This window comes from Dromiciops gliroides, chromosome 4 (assembly GCF_019393635.1).
Source record: "Dromiciops gliroides isolate mDroGli1 chromosome 4, mDroGli1.pri, whole genome shotgun sequence".
NCBI classification, from domain to species: domain Eukaryota; kingdom Metazoa; phylum Chordata; class Mammalia; order Microbiotheria; family Microbiotheriidae; genus Dromiciops; species Dromiciops gliroides.
Genome location: NC_057864.1, coordinates 392,594,621 through 392,615,224, shown reverse-complemented (window position 1 = coordinate 392,615,224; position 20,604 = coordinate 392,594,621). Strand labels below are relative to the sequence as shown.

General features: G+C 35.8%; 1 protein-coding gene across 1 annotated transcript in view; it reads left to right on the top strand.

Moving 5' to 3' along the window:
• SYNE1 (spectrin repeat containing nuclear envelope protein 1) overlaps positions 1 to 20,604 on the top strand; it is a 583,464-nt gene that overhangs the window by 298,260 nt on the left and 264,600 nt on the right. The window contains 6 exon segments of the mRNA XM_044001388.1: positions 2,671 to 3,027; positions 9,720 to 9,856; positions 10,554 to 10,731; positions 12,619 to 12,801; positions 16,680 to 16,823; positions 17,181 to 17,336. Of these exon segments, the coding sequence (XP_043857323.1) occupies positions 2,671 to 3,027; positions 9,720 to 9,856; positions 10,554 to 10,731; positions 12,619 to 12,801; positions 16,680 to 16,823; positions 17,181 to 17,336 (1,155 nt within the window).

Below are 20,604 nucleotides of genomic sequence, written 5' to 3'. Positions count from 1 at the left end.
GACTTATAGTTCTTCAGCTAAGTATGGGAAACTGTAAAAGCAAAATATGAATCTCTTAAAGAGGAGGGGGAAGTTACTTAAATAGGAGGCTAGTACTATAGATATAGATAGATATAAAATATGTGTATGTATCATTCCAAAATTATAAATTACAGTGAAATGGAGCAAGATCTCTTTCAACCTTTATATTTCTTATGATCCTAGTCAAGCATTCCAAATGCAGGTTAATCAGAAGTAGAGAAAAGGGCAGCTGTGCAGGAAATAAAAAAACTGGATTGCAGTACTCTGATGCAGAACAGAACTCTCTCTCTCTCTCTCTCTCTCTCTCTCTCTCTCTCTCTCTCTCTCTCTCTCTCTCTCTCTATATATATATATATATATATATATATATATATATATTGTGTGTGTATGTATGGTTTGCTTTTATTTTTAAATCTATAACACATTCAACAAGTAACTTTCAAAGCTGTCTTCAGAACAGAACTTTGAAAACCTAGAGCACTCAGCAAAATTTGTTTGGAAGCAGTTTTTGACAACTGACAACCTATAGTCACCAATTGTGAAAATTATTTATGAATGAAAATTGATTATAAAAAACCAAAATGTGGGGGCAGCCAGGTGGCACAGGGGGGCAGTCAGGTGGTGCAGTGGATAGAGCACCAGCCCTGGATTCAGGAGGACCTGGGTTCAAATCTGGCCTCAGACACTTAACACTTACTAGCTGTGTGACCCTGAGCAAGTCACTTAACCCCAATTGCCCCACCAAAAAAAAAAAAGAATGAAAAGAAACATGGCCTCTGCTCTGGGGCAGCTAGGTGGCGCAGTGGATAGAGCACCGGCCCTGGAGTCAGGAGTACCTGAGTTCAAATCTGGCCTCAGACACTTAACACTTACTAGCTGTGTGACCCTGGGCAAGTCACTTAACCCCAATTGCCTCACTAAAAAAAAAAAAAAGCACTACAATCCCATCACTCAAAGAGCTTACATTCTAATGAGGGGAAACAACACATATAGGAGGGTAGTGGCCAAGGAAGGTAGGTAGTTTTGGTCTGGGAAATCACAGAAGTGATGAGTGAATCCATAGTTCAATTGATGGACATTTGATTGTCATTCTCAGACTTGAAGGGAAGAGATGGAAGGTAAGATAGCATTTTGCATCTGGTTCATATGGGGAACTTTCCTATAAACTGGGTTTATAGAATACCAGAACTCCAGCTCCAGAGCTGAAGTGAAAAATGTTTTGGGGACAGTGTCTCATTTAATCCTTACAACAACCCTATCACAACTATTATTATTACCCTCCTGTTATATATGAGGTTGTCCAGGATTGTACCACTACTACTTGTTTAAAACCAGATTTGAACCCAAGGCTTCCTGACTCGGAGTCAACTATTCTGTTGAGTCTACCCTACTGCCATCTTGAGAAACATTTTAAGAACAGAATTTCAAACAATTTAGCTGATAGTATTACTAACCAAGGCTTTTAAAAAAGCAACATCTATTTTTTCTTGGTTAACTATTATTTTTTGTTTCATCTATATAATACCCCCCCAAATTTAACATTTGGGCCTCTAGTTTTCTTAGTGGGGATTAAGAGAAGCATCTAAATATATAGATCCCCCCTCTTTTAATATGTTATTCCCTCTTTTTTCTATCTCTGTGGAGTTATCTGGTATATGAATTAGGAAACCTTGAATTAAAAAATAAAAGGATTTCAAAAGGATGAAGTATTTAAAGTGACTCTATAGGAAGTCAGCTTAAAGCCTACAGATAATCACTAACCTGGGAGTTAGAAGACCATGCTGGTCATGTGACCACAAACAGATCCCCTAGCCCTCTCTAAGCTTATTTTCATCTTTTTTAAATGGGGGAGGAGCAGACTTGTTGACCTCTAAGACATCTCTTCAGCTTTGATATTCTAGGGTTCTCTATGGCTAATACTTTTATAAAAAGAAGAGCAGTAATAAACCAGGCCAATCAATGACACATTGAACTTTTAGTAAAATATTTCTATTGATTTTTTTTTATGTTTGTGGTTCTCAAAAATAGTTCACATAGAAAGGAAGTGCTTTGAATGAGAAAGTTTGCTTTACAAATTTGCTCATTTCTTTTATGGCCTGTACTACATAGGACTGATTTTTGCTCATGATTTGCCATGACAGTGTATGACTTTGCTTTCCTGGAATATCGTGAAATACGATATGAGTTGCTGTCTTGTAGAGTGAGATGAGACTGCTATTCAGACCATCTGCATAACACTGGTTCCTCCACTCCTGTTTATATGCCCTTCAACCTAGAAAAAGAAAAAGTAGTGAAGCTTTATTTACTGAGACAGAATGCCACAAGGAAAGTATTTTAATCACAATCAAAACATGTTTGGCTACTTTAACAATGCTCTGTTTCCAGGGTCCCTGCTTAGTCTATTTCAGGATATCAAAGCTTCCTGAGGTTATAGTTTTCAAGTTTCCCTTCAAATGTTGACTATCTCCACCTACTATAATTTAAGGACGGGGTGTGGAGTGGGTGGGTGGATAAAATGCTTCCCGTTCTCTCTGATACACTTGCTAGAAGTTCCTAGCGGGATGGGGGTCTTTCCATGCACCAATTTAGAAATGTTCAGCCAAAGTGAATCAGAGCCTTCTTGGTTACCATGGCAATATTCCATTACAGGAGTTGATAGATTCCAGACAGATTGGTGCAAGCCGCCTAAACAGAGTGGAGTTGCTGGCTCCTGCAGTGAAACAGAGCACAGCTGCCAGTGGGTGTGAACTTATGGACACAGAGATGCAGGCCCTTCGCTCTGACTGGAAGCAGTGGGAAGACAGCGTCTTCAAAACACAGGACTGCTTGGAGAATCTCGTTAGCCAAATGGCCTTATCGGAGCAGGAGTTCACAGCCCAAGTGGCCCAGCTGGAGCAAGCCCTGGAGCACTTCAGTACCCTTTTGGAAACCTGGTCTCAGCAAGTTGCTCTCTTGGAAGGGAAGAACACAGACCAAGAAATAGTGGATTGCTGGCACCAAGAAAAAGTACGTTTCTCCATTTGGTGGTTGTGTTACAGATGGGTTAAGTTCTCCTAGGCTATAAATAATATTTGCTAGCAGAGAAATTAAAATATTCAGACTCTGTGGGAACGAAACGTTTGGATGCCAAGTAAGATCAGTTTATATGTGGTGTCCCAAAAGTCTTGGTGCACTTTTAAGGTCTTGAAACTTAGGCATTTTTGAGTTTTAAATAGTTTTAGCTGTTGAAACTCAAAAGTGCACTAAGACTTTAGGGACATTCACATATTCTCATCAAACAAACTTTGTTTCAAAAGAAATTATTCTTAGAGGCATCATATATTCGAAAGTTTATTGACAGTGAAAGCAAGTTACTTTTTTCCTGTGGTAGGAGGTTGTAATATGTTTGATCATTTCAACACTGAAAAAAAAATGGCTTCTCTGAAGAGGCATAAATAGACTAATGGTCATAAGTTCCGCGTGTGTGTGTGTGTGTGTGTGTGTGTGTGTGTGTGTGTTACTTGCTGCTTAATTTACAGTGATAGAGTACTGAATTACAACACAGAAGGGACAATAGGATTCTTCTAGAGATAATGGAGAGCAATTGCCCTATTAAGTGCCCTTTTTGAGGTTTTTGACAGCTATAATTGAATTATTCTGTTAATAGAACTCCTATTCCATTCCCATTCTTTCTCTCTCTGCCTGTTTGTAGGAACGTGTGTGTGTGTGTGTGTGTCTGTCTGTCTGTCTGCCTGCCTGCCTGTATCTCCATTTTTGCTTTAATGGCTTTTCTTTGGGTCGAAAGACAGAAAACACCAAAAGGATTAATGAAATTAAAAAAAAATGAACTTTTACCATTCTTTCCTTTCTCCATTTTGTTTTTACTACTAAGTCGACTGTGAAATTGAAATGTGCAGTTTTGTGTAATTATGAATCATAGCTATCCTTATAAGGAAGCCTAAGGAAACTTCTGTGTTTCCCTTTCTGTTAGATCTACTTTAGATACTGTCAGAGAGAAAAGGCATATTTCTAGTTTTATTTTTGGTGGGAAAGGTTTAGTTCATCATAAAGAAATTTATAAGTTTGGATTGTTAGTGTTAAAAGTACATTTCTACCTTATCTTCCTCTTCTTCCTTTACAAATTGAAGATTAATTCATCTAGAACAGTTTACTGTCTGGTCACTTAATGATATTTCCTAAGTAACTTCTTCTGGTTCATTTTTTTAAAGTGGCTCTTGGATTTCTTCTTTTTGTAGACTCCTTTTTTCATTCAGATTTTAAGGGCCTTAATACGGGTTATCAATCAGCTCAAAGAAAGAGGATGAAGGAAATTGTAATACCATAAATAGTCAATGTTAACATACAGTCAACATGGAAAAATCACTTGCTTTTAAGCTCTACTTTTCTGTTACATTTGATCAGGTTTATAAAGTCAATTAGCTGGCCTCATTCTTTTTTAAAGAAAAGAAAATTCTATCTAACCCTGGAATAAAAGGATTCACTCATACTTAAATTATCATTACTCTTTCAGAATTAATTGCTTTCATACAGATAATGTTGCTAAAAAGTGATATACAATTGATATGCTTCATGAACAGTACAATAACAAAGTATGACCTTTAAGAGTACAAAAAAAAATAGAGAAAAGTGTTCTTTAAACTTTTCTGTGCTTTCATATAAAGACACTTCAAGTTGAAATAACTGAGTCTGAATTATTTTTTAAAAGAAAGTTGATAGGCAGAAAGACAATTTGAAAACAAATTTCTAAGTTATGTGTTCACTTTTATTACTTTTTAAAAGAATCATTAAGTATCTTTATGTTGAGAAGCCATATTTAAAAATGAAATAAGCAAACATTTTCTCCCTGTGGTACATGTTTAATTTAATTGGTATTGTTTGTGATTCCTTATATAGTATTTATTTTATGGGTTACATGTTTAAAAGAATAGTCTTTATTGATACTTTCAAGTCTTCAAATAAAACATAATTGTAAATATGAATATAATAGTTCAAATGAAATTTCTAAAAGACTTTCCATTTATATAAGGCTTATTCCTATGTTCATTTTATATGCCATCTGCCCTTCATTAGTTGAAAGACACAATTACCATATTTCCACTTCAACTCAATAGACTTCATTTTTGCTTAGGAAAATAACTTACTTTTTTGTCCTCCCAAATTTCCTTCTCGGTGAGTCAACATTTGAATGTTGGCATGGATTATCAGCCTTTAATCCTGCTACAAAGTGAACATTTTTTGCTTTGATGAATCAATGTGTCCATGATTTCACTGGTGTTATACTCTTGGCATTGATGCTTGGACACAATATGTTTATATCCTTTGAGTCCTATTTAATTTACATGTATGCTTCAATAACTGCTGATTTCCATTTTAAAATAAACATTTTATTCTTAAATATTGGATAGCATCTCAGCATTACTCCGAGTATTGTTGATGAAAGTATATATTGAAGACTAGATGCAACTTTTGGGCTACTGTAAATTTTTAATGAATCTCAAAAAGATTGGATTTCTTAAGCACTTCTGTAGAAACATCCTGGGAATTATTACTAACCATAGTACTAATCCCAGGGTTTTACAAGCTCTTACTTTCCTCTGGAGAAAGAGGCTAATGTTCATGTTCCCCTTATTATACAATGGTTGATAAAGTACATCTCTCTCTCTCTCTCTCTCTCTCTCTCTCTCTCTCTCTCTCTCTCTCTCTCTCTCTCTCCCTCTCTCTCCCCTCCCCCGCACATGCACACACACACACACACATGCACATGTATACGTCCATGTATAGACATATGTGAAAACACACGTGTATATCCTGATACATGTGTACCTATGCATGTCATATCTTCATATATGTATCTGTATCTATATCTTCATATATGTATATGTATATGTATCTTTCCTAAAACTTAGCCATAATATCTCAAAAGACATTTGCATTATTAATAACTCTTTTAACAACCATTAAATGCTTCTGTTAACATTTTAGTAAAGTGAATATAATTTGGTAATGCTATTAAAAAAACAACACAACCTTGCTCCAGAGATGTATCATGAATAATCAATCAAGCCCAATAGTTGTAAAATTAAAACCTTTATTAAAATGCTTCATATTCTGGCAATAGCTTAATGTGGAGCCTTAAGGTTTACAGAGCTCTTTGCCACAAGCTTGTAAAGTAGGCACTTAATATATTATTATGCCCTATTTTAGAGATTAGGAAAATAGAGCCTCAATCAGTGAACAAACATGCCTTAAGTACCTACTATGTGGCAAGTACCATAGCAAGCTGGGGGTGAGCAGAACTCACACATATGTATATGGAGAATAAATATGAGGGAGTTTGGGAAGGAGGGCAAATAGTATGTGTTGAGCAGGGAAATCAGGAAAGGCTTCATGGAAAAGGTTGTGTTTCATCTTCTCTTGAAAGAATTGAGGGATTCTAAAAAGTGAATCTGAGGTTAGAGAAGTTAAATGAATTCCCCAAAGCATCACTGTTATTAAGCATCAGGGTCAGTATTTCAATCCAGGTAACCTAACTCTAGGTCCTGTGATCTTATAATGAAACAGTGCTGTTTCCTACCATTGATATCACCCATTAATAAGTAACAGTGCATCCCAGATTTTTGTGTAATTTTAGTTGTAACCTATCCCCAATATTTTGCTTATGATTGCCCTTTTAAATAAAGTTCCTATCTCCCTTACTGCACTGAATTCTTCTCCATACATAAATGATTTCCTCATATCCTGTTCCGAGAATGTAAAATAAATGTTTTGATTTTTTTTCCTGAAAAAATTAGATCATTTATCCCTATGTAGCTTGTCAGGGTCTTAATCAGGTTATGTAAGAGGAATGCAGTTCAAAATTAGTCATTTTCTGAAACCAAACCAGACTTTGAAAAATTAAGTATAAAGAAGAAAGAAATATTTCATATATACTATGCCTTTAATTTCTACTTTTATCCATAGTTCTTTTATGAAAGGACTTTTAGCTTATACAGCAATGTCATATAAATATATAACTTTTAAATTACACAGTTAGTTTACCTAATTTCCCATGTAAAATATATTTCACTCAGTCTATCAACTAGCATTTATTAATAAACATAATAAGACCACATTTTAAAAAACTTATCATATACTATAGACAATGTTGTCTGTTTCTTTCTAGGCTTACTTCTTCTGAATTAATGATGCCTTATTCCAGCAAAAAGCTATCTTTTGCCACATAGAGTTTGGGGTTTGGAGTCAGGACCTGTGTTTGAATCCCTGTTCTTATAACCCATGTGACCTCAGCTAAATCCCTTGACCTCTCTGCTCCTAACATTCCTAATTTCTAAACTGATGAAGCTAGACACAATAAATGTATATTCTACATATATGATACTGTATATTCTCGCAGTAAATCTATATACCCATGCGGGAAGGAAAAGGAGGACATGTAAAATTAGGTAGTTCACAAACTATGTATCTCTGGGAAGCTTCTTAGATGTTTTATGTTGAACTATAGAGCTATTTATTCAAAAAATAGTTTTGTCAAATATTAGTTTCCTGTAAAAAAATTGTCTCTCCTGAGTTCTTGGGCTCTAGCCAAAGATATGTCAACAGCAATACACAATAATACAGTACTTACATACAGCCAAATTAATAATCATCAAAAGATTTCTTTTGCTTTATAATTTTTTCAAAATATCCCACAGCTATCCCTTCCACATTTCGAGTTTTAAGAGCGCAGCGCCTCTGCAATCTGGAAAATCTGCATAATTTTTTTTGGCTTTCCCTTCATAGCAAAGAAGTCTGATTTTTTTTTCTTTTTCTTTTATGGGAGTATTTATAGTGCCTTACTGTAAAATTTGTGTTAAGTATTTGGTTATAGGTTCTGCAGTGTCTGCTGGCTTCACATGTCATCTATGACGGCTTTTGTAAAACTCTCCAAAAATTCCCACTTAATTTCTTTCTTTCTTTTGTGGGTGGGGCAATGAGGGTTAAGTGGCTTGCCCAGGGTCACACAGCTAGTAAGTGTCAAGTGTTTGAGGTCAGATTTGAACTCAGGTCCTCCTAAATCCAAGGCCAGTGCTTTATCCACTGAGCCACCTAGTTGCACCCCTCCCCCACTTAATTTCTTATGCCATCCCATTAGATACTGAAACCACAGTGGGGAAAGTCATCATGTGGAAGGAATAATTGGACATTAGGGGAGCATTAGTCTGATTTTACTAATGAGAAAAGGAGAAAAAAATAAGATGGCATTTTTTTTTAAACTATAGTTCAGTGTCCTCAAAACAGGAATTTATGTTTTTACTTGGTACATACGAGGGAAGCATTTTGCTTTATCTAGAGAGCTGACTTGGAGGCAATAACCACTGTATCCTAGTCTTAACCTCTAATACATACTGGCAGTATGACCTTGTATAAGTCTCTTAACTTCTCGGTGCAATTGGATGGCCCTCTCTAAGGTTATAAGTTGTAGGGAAAATGCTAACCTGTATTGGGAAAGGTAGCTTTCTTATCCAGAAATTCTCTTTTAGTGAAATCACAGATGTATCCTACCATTTTGGTATGTTAAGGGCTAAAATTTTAGCTAGTCTGTCTAAAATATCCAATGAGTGGTCACCAATAAATTATAAGCTTTAGCAAGAGTTAGACTTTTAAGCATTTATTAAGGAGAATAAGAATTTGATAAAGAGAGAAGAAAGGCCTAGATTCCTATCTGTTAAAGGGAGAGTGCATTTCTAGCTCCCTTCTCCACTAGAATCCCCAGGAAAAAAAGTGAGACCAAGCGCCAGTCTCTTCCTTCCTCCTCCCACTAGCCCGCGTCACTTCCTGACGCCAAAGAAAAGACTCCTGGTCTTGCCCTCAAAGACCTTCGCTTCATGGGCGGAACTCTTCTACAGTAAGTCTCCAGCAGGTGGCGTCATTCCAATCGTTACAGGTATATAGACTATAAAAATCTATCATCGAAGGTCATTAGTAGTCCAGTTTGTGTGTAGGAAATTCTTTTATGTAAATATAAAAGTACAATACATGAGTTGTCAAGTCATTGCTTTTTTTGTTGTTATTCTTATATTTGTTATTTTCTTGTTGTTTGCTTTTTTTTTCTCCCCCTGGAGATCTGATTCTTTCAATTTAAATAGTTCATTTAATTTTTAGTGTCATGCCTCCTAGCACAGTGCTTCTTAAACTTTTTTCACTCACAATACCTTTTTATTCAAGAAATATTTATGCAGGCTCAGGTATATAGATATATAAAATATGTATATGTAACTTTTTACTGTTGCCATTTTTGGAGGACACTCACAGACCCCATGTGGAGTCACAACCCACAGTTTAAGAAGCTAGGCTCTAGTGTAGCCGAACTTTATTCTGTGGTCCTAGCCAACCTATAGCACTGAGTACTTTTTGTCCTTCTTCTTTCTCATTGAATCTTATTTTCTTACTCATAGTGATTGTAGTAGAGCACAGCTCAAGCATATAAGAGAAGAAAGATTCAAATGAACATGATGTTATTGTTGCTTACCCATAAGGGTGATGGGCCAAGGAAAGTGTTGGATTATTGATTTGGATTAATTATTCATTTTCAATTACTCTCATTATAGTTTCTCCTTCCTCTTCTCTCCCATTAATAAGAGAACTGAAAATGTGCTGAATATTTTTTAAGATGGAAATTATATGATAAAAATGATTCTTACTGTTTTATTCCCCAATAGGAAATATTGGATGCACTGGGAAAAGCAGAGCCCTTAACCGATGAGCTCAAATCTCAGTTAAATGATCTTTGTAGATTTTCTAGAGACCTTAGTACATACAGTGGAAGAGTTTCTGGTTTAATTAAAGAGTACAACAGGTAAGCATATTTATATATGTATAAACATGGATTTCACTAGGCTAGATCAACTATTCACATTAATATCTCCCTTCTCTGAACTACTCTTTCAATTATAGTATATATTGTGCAGATTAGCCTTTTAATTATTCTCTAATGGTTTTATTATATTCTTATTTTCTTGTGATCAGGGTTTATACTCCTTTATTTTCTATAGGTCTTAACAAAAAGGAAAATTGGAATAGTCAGAGAAGGTTGATTTTTATGTTTCTATGTTTCCCACTAATTCATTAATAGAGATGTATTTTAATGTTTACTTTATATTCATAAATTTAATATAAAATGGATATCAACCATTTAGAGAGGCAAGATGATATAGTGGGAAAAACTTAGGAGAGCTGCATTTGTTCAATTCAGCTTTGCCACTTACTAGATGTATTACCTTGGACAAGTCATCTTACTTCTCTGGGTTTCAATTTCTTCATTGGTGAAATGAAACTATAACCTGTAAGTTTCCTTCCATCTTTGATGGGTACATCTCTGTGGTTCTGTAATTTTTTTCCTAAGCTTTCCTAGCTTTCACATGCTTTCTAGCTAATTCAATTTAAGGCAAATAATTTGAAGCAGGGGTGGTCATAAAGTTTCAAAATGTGTATTTACCAGGCATAATTTTAATCTTTATTTTCCCCTTTCATTTTGCTCTCTGGAATTGGTTTAGTCTTTCTTTGCAAGTATCCAAGGATTGTCAGAATAAAGAGCAGATTTTACAGCAACGATTCCAAAAAGCCTTCAGGGATTTCCAGCAGTGGCTAGTCAATGCAAAAATCACCACAGCCAAATGTTTTGATGTGCCTCAAAGTATTACTGAAGTATCAACAAGTTTGCAGAAAATACAGGTAACTTAAAATTCACCTCTGATGAATGCATAAATCTATATCTAGTATTTGTTGTAAATTACATATTACCTGCTTCTGGAGGACATGAATCTTAGAAACAAGTCCTGATTGAAAGGTCTAAGAGTGAATTTAAAGGGAATTTAGTCTACATATACCAATATACACATTTTTGTCTGAGGCAGGAAGGAAGGGAGTATTGTGTAGACTTTCATTAAAGCAGTACCTTGACAAACATTTTATTTAGGCAGAATCTTTCACTTTAAACAAAAACATTGTAGGGATCCTGCTAAGACAAACTAATGACTAAATAATTGTAAATAATGCATTTGTGAGCATGCTTGGTTATTGATTCTAGGCCAAAAGAAAGACAAATTGCAATCCTATAACCCATCTGTCTTGATCAATCTCCACAGTGACTAGGCACACATAATTCAATTCAATTTACTTTTTAAAAAATATTTTCAACTTGGAGAGAGTTTTCTAACTAAGACAGGAAAGCTCACGTATTTACTATTTGCTTATCTGTCATTACAAATTTTTTTTTTCTTTGTGGAATCCCTTAGATGCTTGAGCATTTCCCAGGATTCCCCAAAGCAAAGTTAGAGAAATGTAAATTTAGAGTGTTTTTACATTTACCTAAAAAGGTAGATTAAATCTCATCTTACTTTATGCATAGCAGAAACTTAAATATTTGTTGAGTTGAGGTGAATTGAAAAATCACAGGTTTGTCCTATGATACTTCAGCCTCATTTAATAAATCTCTCTTTGGCATCTGCTCTGCGTGATGCAGTCTAAATATCCTGAGGAACACAAAACCCAAAATGAAATGGCACCTCTGCCCTCAAGGTGCTTCTCATTTTAATGGGGGATATAATATGCATAAGAGAAAGAAATGCAAAGGATATACAAAATCATTGCAAGAGGCAGAGGGTATGAATAATAATTGCCAATGGAGAATTTACTAAGTAAATAATTTCAAATGAGTTGATACAACATTAACTGCTTCTTATTCTTTTGCAGGAATATTATAGCATAAAACCAAATAAAACATGCATAAGGACTAGTTTGAAAATCACCAGTTCTATCAATGGCTGATTTCACATGCCTGTCCAAACCCTAACCCCCCAACACACTCACTTTTTAATGGAAGCCAGGTGATGTAGTACATGGAGTCCTGGACTTGGAGTGAGGAAAACCTGAGTTCGAATCCTGCTTTGGACACTTTAAGTTGTATGACCCTGGACAAGTCACTTAACCTCTCTGTTTCTCAGTTTCCTTATCTATAAAATGGAGATAATAATGGCACTTCGTGTGCAATATTTCACAAAAAGTGCCATATAAATGCTAACTTGTTTATGGATACCAACCTCAAAGTATGGCCACATAAGAGAAGAAAAAGGAATAAGCACATCTCTATTATCATCATCAACATTATAGCACCTACTGTGTGCTAGACACTGTGCTAAGCACTTTACAATTATTATTTTATTTGATCCTCCCAAAGCCCTGGGAGTTAGGTGGTGTTATTACCCCCATTTTGCATATGGGAGGCTGAGGCAAAAAGATTACCCAGAGTCACATAGCTGGCAATTATTTAAGGCTGAATTTGAACTCAGGTCTTCCTGATTCCAGGCCCAGTACTCCATCCACTTGCACTACCCAAAGTTTTTAAGGACATGGACCAGGAACTGTGCTAAGGCTTTTTAAGAATTTTATCTCATTTGATCCTCACAATAACCTTGTGAGGTAGGTGCTTTATGTAACAAAACATCTAAACTAAAAATAGTTATTCCAATTACCTTGGATTTGACTGGAATTTAAATAGAAAAACCACATTTTGTTTGCTGTAAATGTCATTTCATCATTATTAACCTATTTTCTTTCTAGGAATTTTTATCAGAAAGTGAAAATGGACAGCACAAGCTAAACATGGTTATATCCAAAGGAGAACTTTTGAGTACTCTTATCATAAAAGAAAAGGCTAAATGTGTCCAAGATAAAGTTGTTGCTGCAAAAGATGACTGGAAAGGCTTTTATTCCAATCTCTGTCAAAAGGAGTCTGCCCTAGAGGTATGAAACCAATCTGGTAGAAAGTTTCTTAATTTTTTTTTTTTTGTAAAACCAAATATCTAATGATTCTTTTCTGTCCGTGATTTTCAGTCATTCTCCCTCATTGAAAATTGCCCAATAACTCCTACAAATCCCAGGACTGAAAGTTATAAAAGTTATCAAGAAAGTAAATTATAGCTTCACGAATGACTTATATTACAGATTTATTATATCCTATCCCAATAGGAACAATAAGATTAGATTTCAAACTACATTATGTACCCTTTCATTTGACACATGCTTGATTTAGAAAACCTGAAGTATCCAAGATAAAAAAAAAGAAAAAAATCTGAGTCAGATTTATATTTTGATTAATAGATGTAAAAATTTATCTAAAGGGGATCTGAGGAAAGTAGACATACAAGATAAGATACATAGACATATGTATTATATATATGTATATGTATATATATAATACACACATACATCCATCTATCCATTTATTAATTTAATTTGTTCATTCATTCATTCATTCATTCATTCATTCATCTATGTATTTAGACCTGAGGTAACATAGCTCAATGTTTTTATAGAATGGTATACAATAGTATAGTAATGTTTTCCTCTAAATTCATTAGTTGTCTCCATTTTATAAGAGATTTTAAAGGAGGTGAGGGGTTATGGTATACTATTTGCCTATTGGATTCATGCCATTTTATATTTATGAGAATTGATAAATAATGGTAACATTTTATAGGTTAAAAATATAGAAAAAAAAGAAAAGGCTATTGCTTCTATTGTTCTACCAGCCCAATATTTACACCTAAAAGGCCTTGATAGTTGTGACTTTCTTGTGAAAATTGCTTTTCCAGCAAAGGTATCCTGTGTTTACTGGACTATGGTATTTAATTGTTAGTACAAAGCCTGGAACAGAGGTCATACTTATTTCTGGCCTGAAAGCATAATTTCTTAGAGCTCATGTTCTGGTTCAAGTGTAGGAATTACCTACCTGCCCTGTCATACTTTTCTTCCTCTGAGAAACTGCATTGTTTTGTGGAGAGACCACTGGACACAAGTCAGGACCTAGGTCCAAGCTCATATTCTGCCACTTAGTAGTTGTATGAATATGAACGAGATACTTAAAGCTATCTGAACCTCATTTTCTTTATCTGTAAAATAAGAATAGTATTACTTGGACCATTTGTATCACAGGGTTAGTTGTAAGGAGAAGAGTTAGTGAAACAGACTGTAAACATTAGCTATTGTTTTACTAGTAGTAATCATAACCCCATATGTCCATTATTTAAGGACTAGACTAACTAAGATGGGAGAAACTCATAATCAGAACATTGGTCACCTGGTGATGCATTCTTTTTTTCTGGGCGTGGGGGTAGTTGGGGGTCACATCAACTCATGATTATCACTCAGTGGAAGATGTGCTTACCCATGGAAAACACAGATTTTTGATGGTTTGAAATAATTGTTGTTATAATTATTACTCCAGTCAGGAAAACCAGCCTTCATCTCTACCTACAGAAGGAGGGCCATCCACATGGAAATCAGCCTTTAGCTTTCCAGGGAATATATAATCGGTCCCTGACCTAGAAGGCAGTTAGTTGTCTTGGTATCAGACACTCAGTTTTGCTTCTGATGCACAATGCTATTTACTACTCTTACCTATAGCTGAGCCACCCCTGCCCACATTGGTTGTCTGCCCTTTCCTATTACTGTCCAGGTCAGTGTATAAAAAGCAGATATATGGTCAATGGCCAAATAAGCTATTTGATGTCTTTCACTCCATATTCTTGTGAGATTAAAATAGGTATTATTATTTCCAATTTATAGGTTTGGATTCTTCTAGATGCAATGCTTACCATGATTACAATGGCAAAATAATAGCCCTGAACTTAGCCCAAAGTGCTGGCAGATTTGTTACAGAACCCATTACTTTATGCTTCATAGAATTGTAGTGTGCCCCTCAAGGAAGGGACCTTAGAGATTATTTAGTCTAATGCTTCATTTTAACAGGCAAGGAAGCTGATGCCTGGAGAGGCGAAATGACTTACTTCTCACAGTTAAGTGGCAGAATGAGAACCTAGCACTCCTAACTATGCATCTAATGACATGTAAATAAGAATTGTATGAAGACCATACAGTATGAAGCAGTGACATATTTTGAAGCCATTAGGCAGCATACAAAAATAAAAGTAGCCGTTGTTTCAATTTGGTTTAAGTTAGCTAACTCCTAAGGAAGGAAAAGACAATCCCATTTATAGCATGCCTAGATGACTATCATATTAACTCTGGATCAGAAGAAGAGAGTAGAGAATTAAACATAAGGAACCTCTATGTAATGAAGCTACATTTGATATAACATGAGTGCTACAACACTTTAAAAAATAGCAACAAATAGTAGCCTATGGAGAATGATATCATTGCTAAGATATAGGTGTTGGGGGTGGAGAGAGTTCCATATAAGACTTGATAAAATTTAACCTTAATTTCTGTAAATTGTATATCCAATGATATTTTTTAAAAGTCTTACTTGACAGTATTTATATACATTATAAATAAGTACAAATATAACATATTTGTATATATATAGAGTATACCTCTGATTTCATTAGATAAGAAACTCCCAAGTGAAGCTATCCCTCCATAAATGCAAGTTGGTATCTTTTCTACAACATATAGGGTTTTTTTGTTTGTTTGTGTGTTTTTTGCGGGGCAGTGAAGGTTAAGTGACTTGCCCAGGGTCACACAGCTATTAAGTGTCAAGTGTCTGAGGCCAGATTTGAACTCAGGTCCTCCTGAATCCAGGGCCAGTGCTTTATCCCCTGCACCACCTAGCTGCCCCCCAACATATAGTTTCAGAGCATGGAGAAGTTATGTGACTTACTCAGGGTCACACAGCCAGCGCTAGGACTTGAGCCCTGGTCTTCCTAGCTTTGAGCATGTCTATCTACTATCCTATATCTACATACACACACATACATACATAACTATATATACATACACATAAATATACATTCAGATGTAAGTGATAAATACACATCATAGATAGTACAAGTTCTTATAAAACAAATAAGATATCCGTTTTTGCCACAAAGTAATTCACCAATGAAAATTATTGAAGAACAACTATATATAAAATATGTAAATATTAGGGGTAAAGTGGGACATAAGAGATACACTAAGCACTGACTAGGTATAAAGGAAGTTAGCTCTCAGTGAGTTTATAATCTCCTTGGAAAGCTAATACAAACATAAACAAAAAAAACCCTAATAATACAAAATGGTATTTGATAAGGGAAGCAGGGTTATATAGTGGAAAGAGCATAGGTCTTGGGAGTCAACAATGTGTCTTCAAGTCCCAGATCCAATAGGAGTTTCCTATGTGATGCTGGGAAAATTACTTGGGTCCCTGGATTCTTACTTTTTTCTGGATAATTAGGGCGTTGGACTCTTATGATCCCTCAAAGGTCTAATGCTGATTCTGTGATTATATGAATGAAATAGTAAGAAAAGGCTTACTGTTATTATGTAGTTCAAGAATCCAGAATTATAAGCTTACATGATCAAAAACAGGATCATAAAGTTAGGGTGAGATGAGTAGTAGGCATTGAAAGATAGTCTGGAGATGGAGAGAAGGAAGGCAGATATTGTGTCTTGAAGGCATCCTTGCAGGCAAAGCAACTTGGTATTTTCAGGGGCTAACTGTTGGGCATAAGATTTCCGATGAATGGTAGAACATATAGATCGGAAGATGGCTTGGGTTTGGATTGGGAAGGTTCTTAAATCCAGACGAAGGCATTGTGACTTTGTCCTCGAACCAGCAGGGAACTATTTAAGGGTAAATATAGAAGGCCTGTCTTAATAGTGATCTACTCTCTTTGTAGAACCTAAAGACTCAAATGAAGGACTTTGAAGTGAGTGCAGAGCCAGTGCAGAACTGGCTGAGCAAAACTGAGAAGATGGTACGAGAAAGTAGCAGTCGACTACACGATCTGCCTGCAAAAAGGAGAGAGCAGCAGAAGCTTCAGGTGACAAGACCCTATAATCTGTTTTTTTTTCCCTTTGGGACACCACAAGGCATACATAGTGCATGCTGAGCTCAGTGGAGATCTGCTCCTTCATTCTAGTCATTTCTTAGGATAAATTTGTTCCCTTCTATTCTGCAAAATGTTTTATGTCTTCTGACTTGGCCCTGGGAATTTCTTAAATGTATTTTCTTTGTTTCCTATTACTATCCTCCAGGTAAGCTTGGAAAAAAAGCCATCTGGCCTCTGGGATTCACTTGTTGCTTGCTAGTGTTGATTTCTGCTATTTGGGCCAAAGCTCTGTCTGTGGCATGCTTTTTCCCCCAACCCCTTAATAGTAAACTTGCTTGTGCTTTACAGTCTGTCCTTGAGGAAATAAACTGCCATGAGCCTCAGCTCACCAGGCTCAAAGAAAAAGCTCAGCAGCTGTGGGGAGGACAAGCTACCAGCAAAAACTTTGCGCACAGAGTGTCTCAGCTGTCTTCTCAGTACCTAGCACTGAGCAATTTAACAAAGGTAATGAATGCGGTGCGTGCGCCTTCAAGTGGGGTATGTCAGTATGACTAAAATGAAAAGCACAATGGTTTAAAATATATAGAGAGATGTCTATATAGCAGGATTAGAACGTGGTCTCTCGTCCCGCTGCTGTGTCGTACCGTGTGTCTGATCTATCCAGTGTGTGTCCCAGTGCTGCCCAGCCAGTGGAGTGAAGGACTCATTAAGTGTGATTTTCCTACCTCGTGTGCCAACTGTATCAGCTACAATGCCTTGCTGTGGCTTGTCTCCAAGGGACAAGGGAGACTTCATGGAATAATTATAGCCAGCATTTATGTGGCGCTTACTATTTGTTAGGCACTGTGCTAAGCGCTTTACAATTATTATCTCGTTTGACCCTCTCAACAACCATTGGAGGCAGGTGCTATTATCCCCAGACAGAGGTTAAGTGATAACAATGATAGGGAGCATGTATACAGTGCTTACTATATGCCAGGCACAGTGCTAAGCATTTTATAATCATTATCTCATTTGATCCTCAAGAACCCTGGGAAGTAGGTGCTGTTGTTATCCACATTTTATAGCTGAGTAAACTGAGGCAGCCAGAAGTTAAGTAACAACAACAACAATAATAAACACATATAGTGCTTACTATGTGTTAAGCATTGTGCTAAACTCTATAATTGTTTTCTTATTTGATCCTCACAACAGCTCTGGGAGGCAGGAGCTATTATTATGAGGAAACATAGGCAGAGAGAAGTATAGTAGTAGTAGCAACAGCAGTAACAGTAATAACAATAATAGCAATAATAGTAATAGTAGTAATAGTAGAAGCAGCAATTAACAGTAACAGTAATAATAGTAATAGTAGTAGTAGTAGTAGCAGTAATAGCTAACATTTATATAGTACTTACTATGTGTTAAGCATTTTGCTAAACTCTATAATTGTTTTCTTATTTGATCCTCACAACAGCTCTGGGAGGCAGGAGCTATTATTATGAGGAAACATAGGCAGAGAGAAGTATTGTAGTAGTAGCAGCAGCAGTAACAGTAATAGCAATAATAGTAATAGTAGTAAAAGTAGCAGCAGCAATTAACAGTAACAGTAATAATAATAGCAATAATAGTAATAGTAGTAATAGTAGCAGCAGCAATTAATAGTAACAGTAATAATAATAATAATAGTAGTAGTAGTAGTAGCAGTAATAGCTAACATTTATATAGTACTTACTATGTGTTAAGCATTGTGCTAAACTCTATAATTGTTTTCTTATTTCATCCTCACAATAGCTCTGGGAGGCAGGAGCTATTATTATGAGGAAACATAGGCAGAGAGAAGTATAGTAGTAGTAGCAGCAGCAGCAATAATAATAATAATAATAGCAATAATAGTAGTAGTAGTAGTAGTAGTAGTAGTAGTAATAGCTAACATTTATATAGTGCTTACTATGTGCCAGACACTGTGTTAAGCACTTTATAGTTCTTATCTTATTTGATCTTTACAACAACCCTGGGAGGAGCTATTATTATCTCCATTTTACAGATGAGGAAACTGAGGCAAACACAAGCTAAGTGATTTGACCAAGGACAGAGAATGAGTGTCTGAGGCCAGATTTGAATTCAGACATTCCTGATTCCAAGTTAAGCAGACTATCTACTGTGCCATATCTACTATTTGATTTTAAATATATTTTAGCATACTAGCAAACTTTGTGGAAAGAAAAGTTTGGTTTTAAAAGCACAAATCATTAATATATGGGGAAATTTGAATTTCTTCCTCCTTTCCCCCAATATGACTAAAAAAAGGATCACTTTAGGAAAACATAATTCAAAATACTTTAGTTTTTGGTTTTTGTTCTTGTTTTTGTTTTTTGCAGGGCAATGAGGGTTAAGTGACTTGCCCAGGGTCACACAGCTAGTTAAGTGTCAAGTGTCTGAAGCTGGATTTGAATTTAGGACCTCCTGAATCCAGGGCTGGTGCTTTATTCACTGTGCTACCTAGCTGCCCCTAGCACTTTAGTTTTAGAGAGATAAAATTATATGAAATTTTTTAAAAATTAAATTTAGATTTTTAAAAACTGTTTTACCATTAATGCCTTATAGTATTTGAATCTATATAGTAGCTACTCATAATAACCTACATTTATATAATGCTTTAGACTTATAATGGTGTTGCTACCACATTGATGTAGTAAAACATTTAGGTCACTTCAACAAAACCCTTAATTTCCTAATCCAAAAATCTCATCCAATTTTGTTTCCTTAAAACTAACATGCTTTAAGGTAAAGCATTTTTTCTAAAGTGTTCCACTTTGACATTAGGGTGGAAGGGGTTCACTAAGTGGTCAGCCACAACATTAATAATATGCAGTGCTTTAAGGTTATACTGACATGATATATTAGATGACTCTAGTTCAGCATCAGAACAAGGGCCCAACTAATAACTGGCACTGAATTGTTCAATTGTTGGTGCTTTGATTGAGAATCTCCAGTCTGAATTGGCTTTGTAGGACAGTCTTAGCTCATAAATTGTAAGCCTGGTATCATTTAAACCCTTGGGACCATATCTGGTGTGACAGCTCCCACCTGCAGCTCTTCTCTCCTGCCTAATCTCCACTGACTCTGTCACTGAACAGCTTTAGCAGTTCAATTTGGTCACACGTAGGTCAGACATTTCTTCCCCTTAAAGCTTCTCTGTAGCCAGCAGATGGGAGTCCTCAGGGTAATAGCTACAGAATGGGTCTTGAAGGAAGCTGTTTTCCAACCTCTTCCTGTATCTCAAATTGTAATGAAACAGGAATATTACAAAGAAAGATTCTTCTATTCTTTTAAAAAATAATGTGCCTAATAAAGCAGGATGCTAAGTTAAATTGAAACCGCTCACCTTAGAATAAAGATATTTAAAATATTCATACTACGCATTGTATTGTGTTAGACGAAGAAATTATTAATGGCTATTTATAAGGAACTGTATCAAGACTATCAAGAATAGGATAAAGCATCCGCCTTGGATTCAGGAGTACCTGAGTTCAAATCCAGCCTCAGACACTTGACACTAGCTGTGTGACCCTGGGCAAGTCACTTAACCCTCATTGCCCCGCAAAAAAAAAAAAAAAAAAAAAAAAAAGACTATCAAGAATAGTCTTGTTGAAGAGTTTTGACTGAAAGATGCAATGTTCAATTCCCACCTTTGATACATGATGGCAATTTCATCTTATTCAAGTCCCTTAAACTTCATTGCCCCTAGACAACTCCCCAAGGTTCTAAGTTGCAGAACTATAGTAGATCT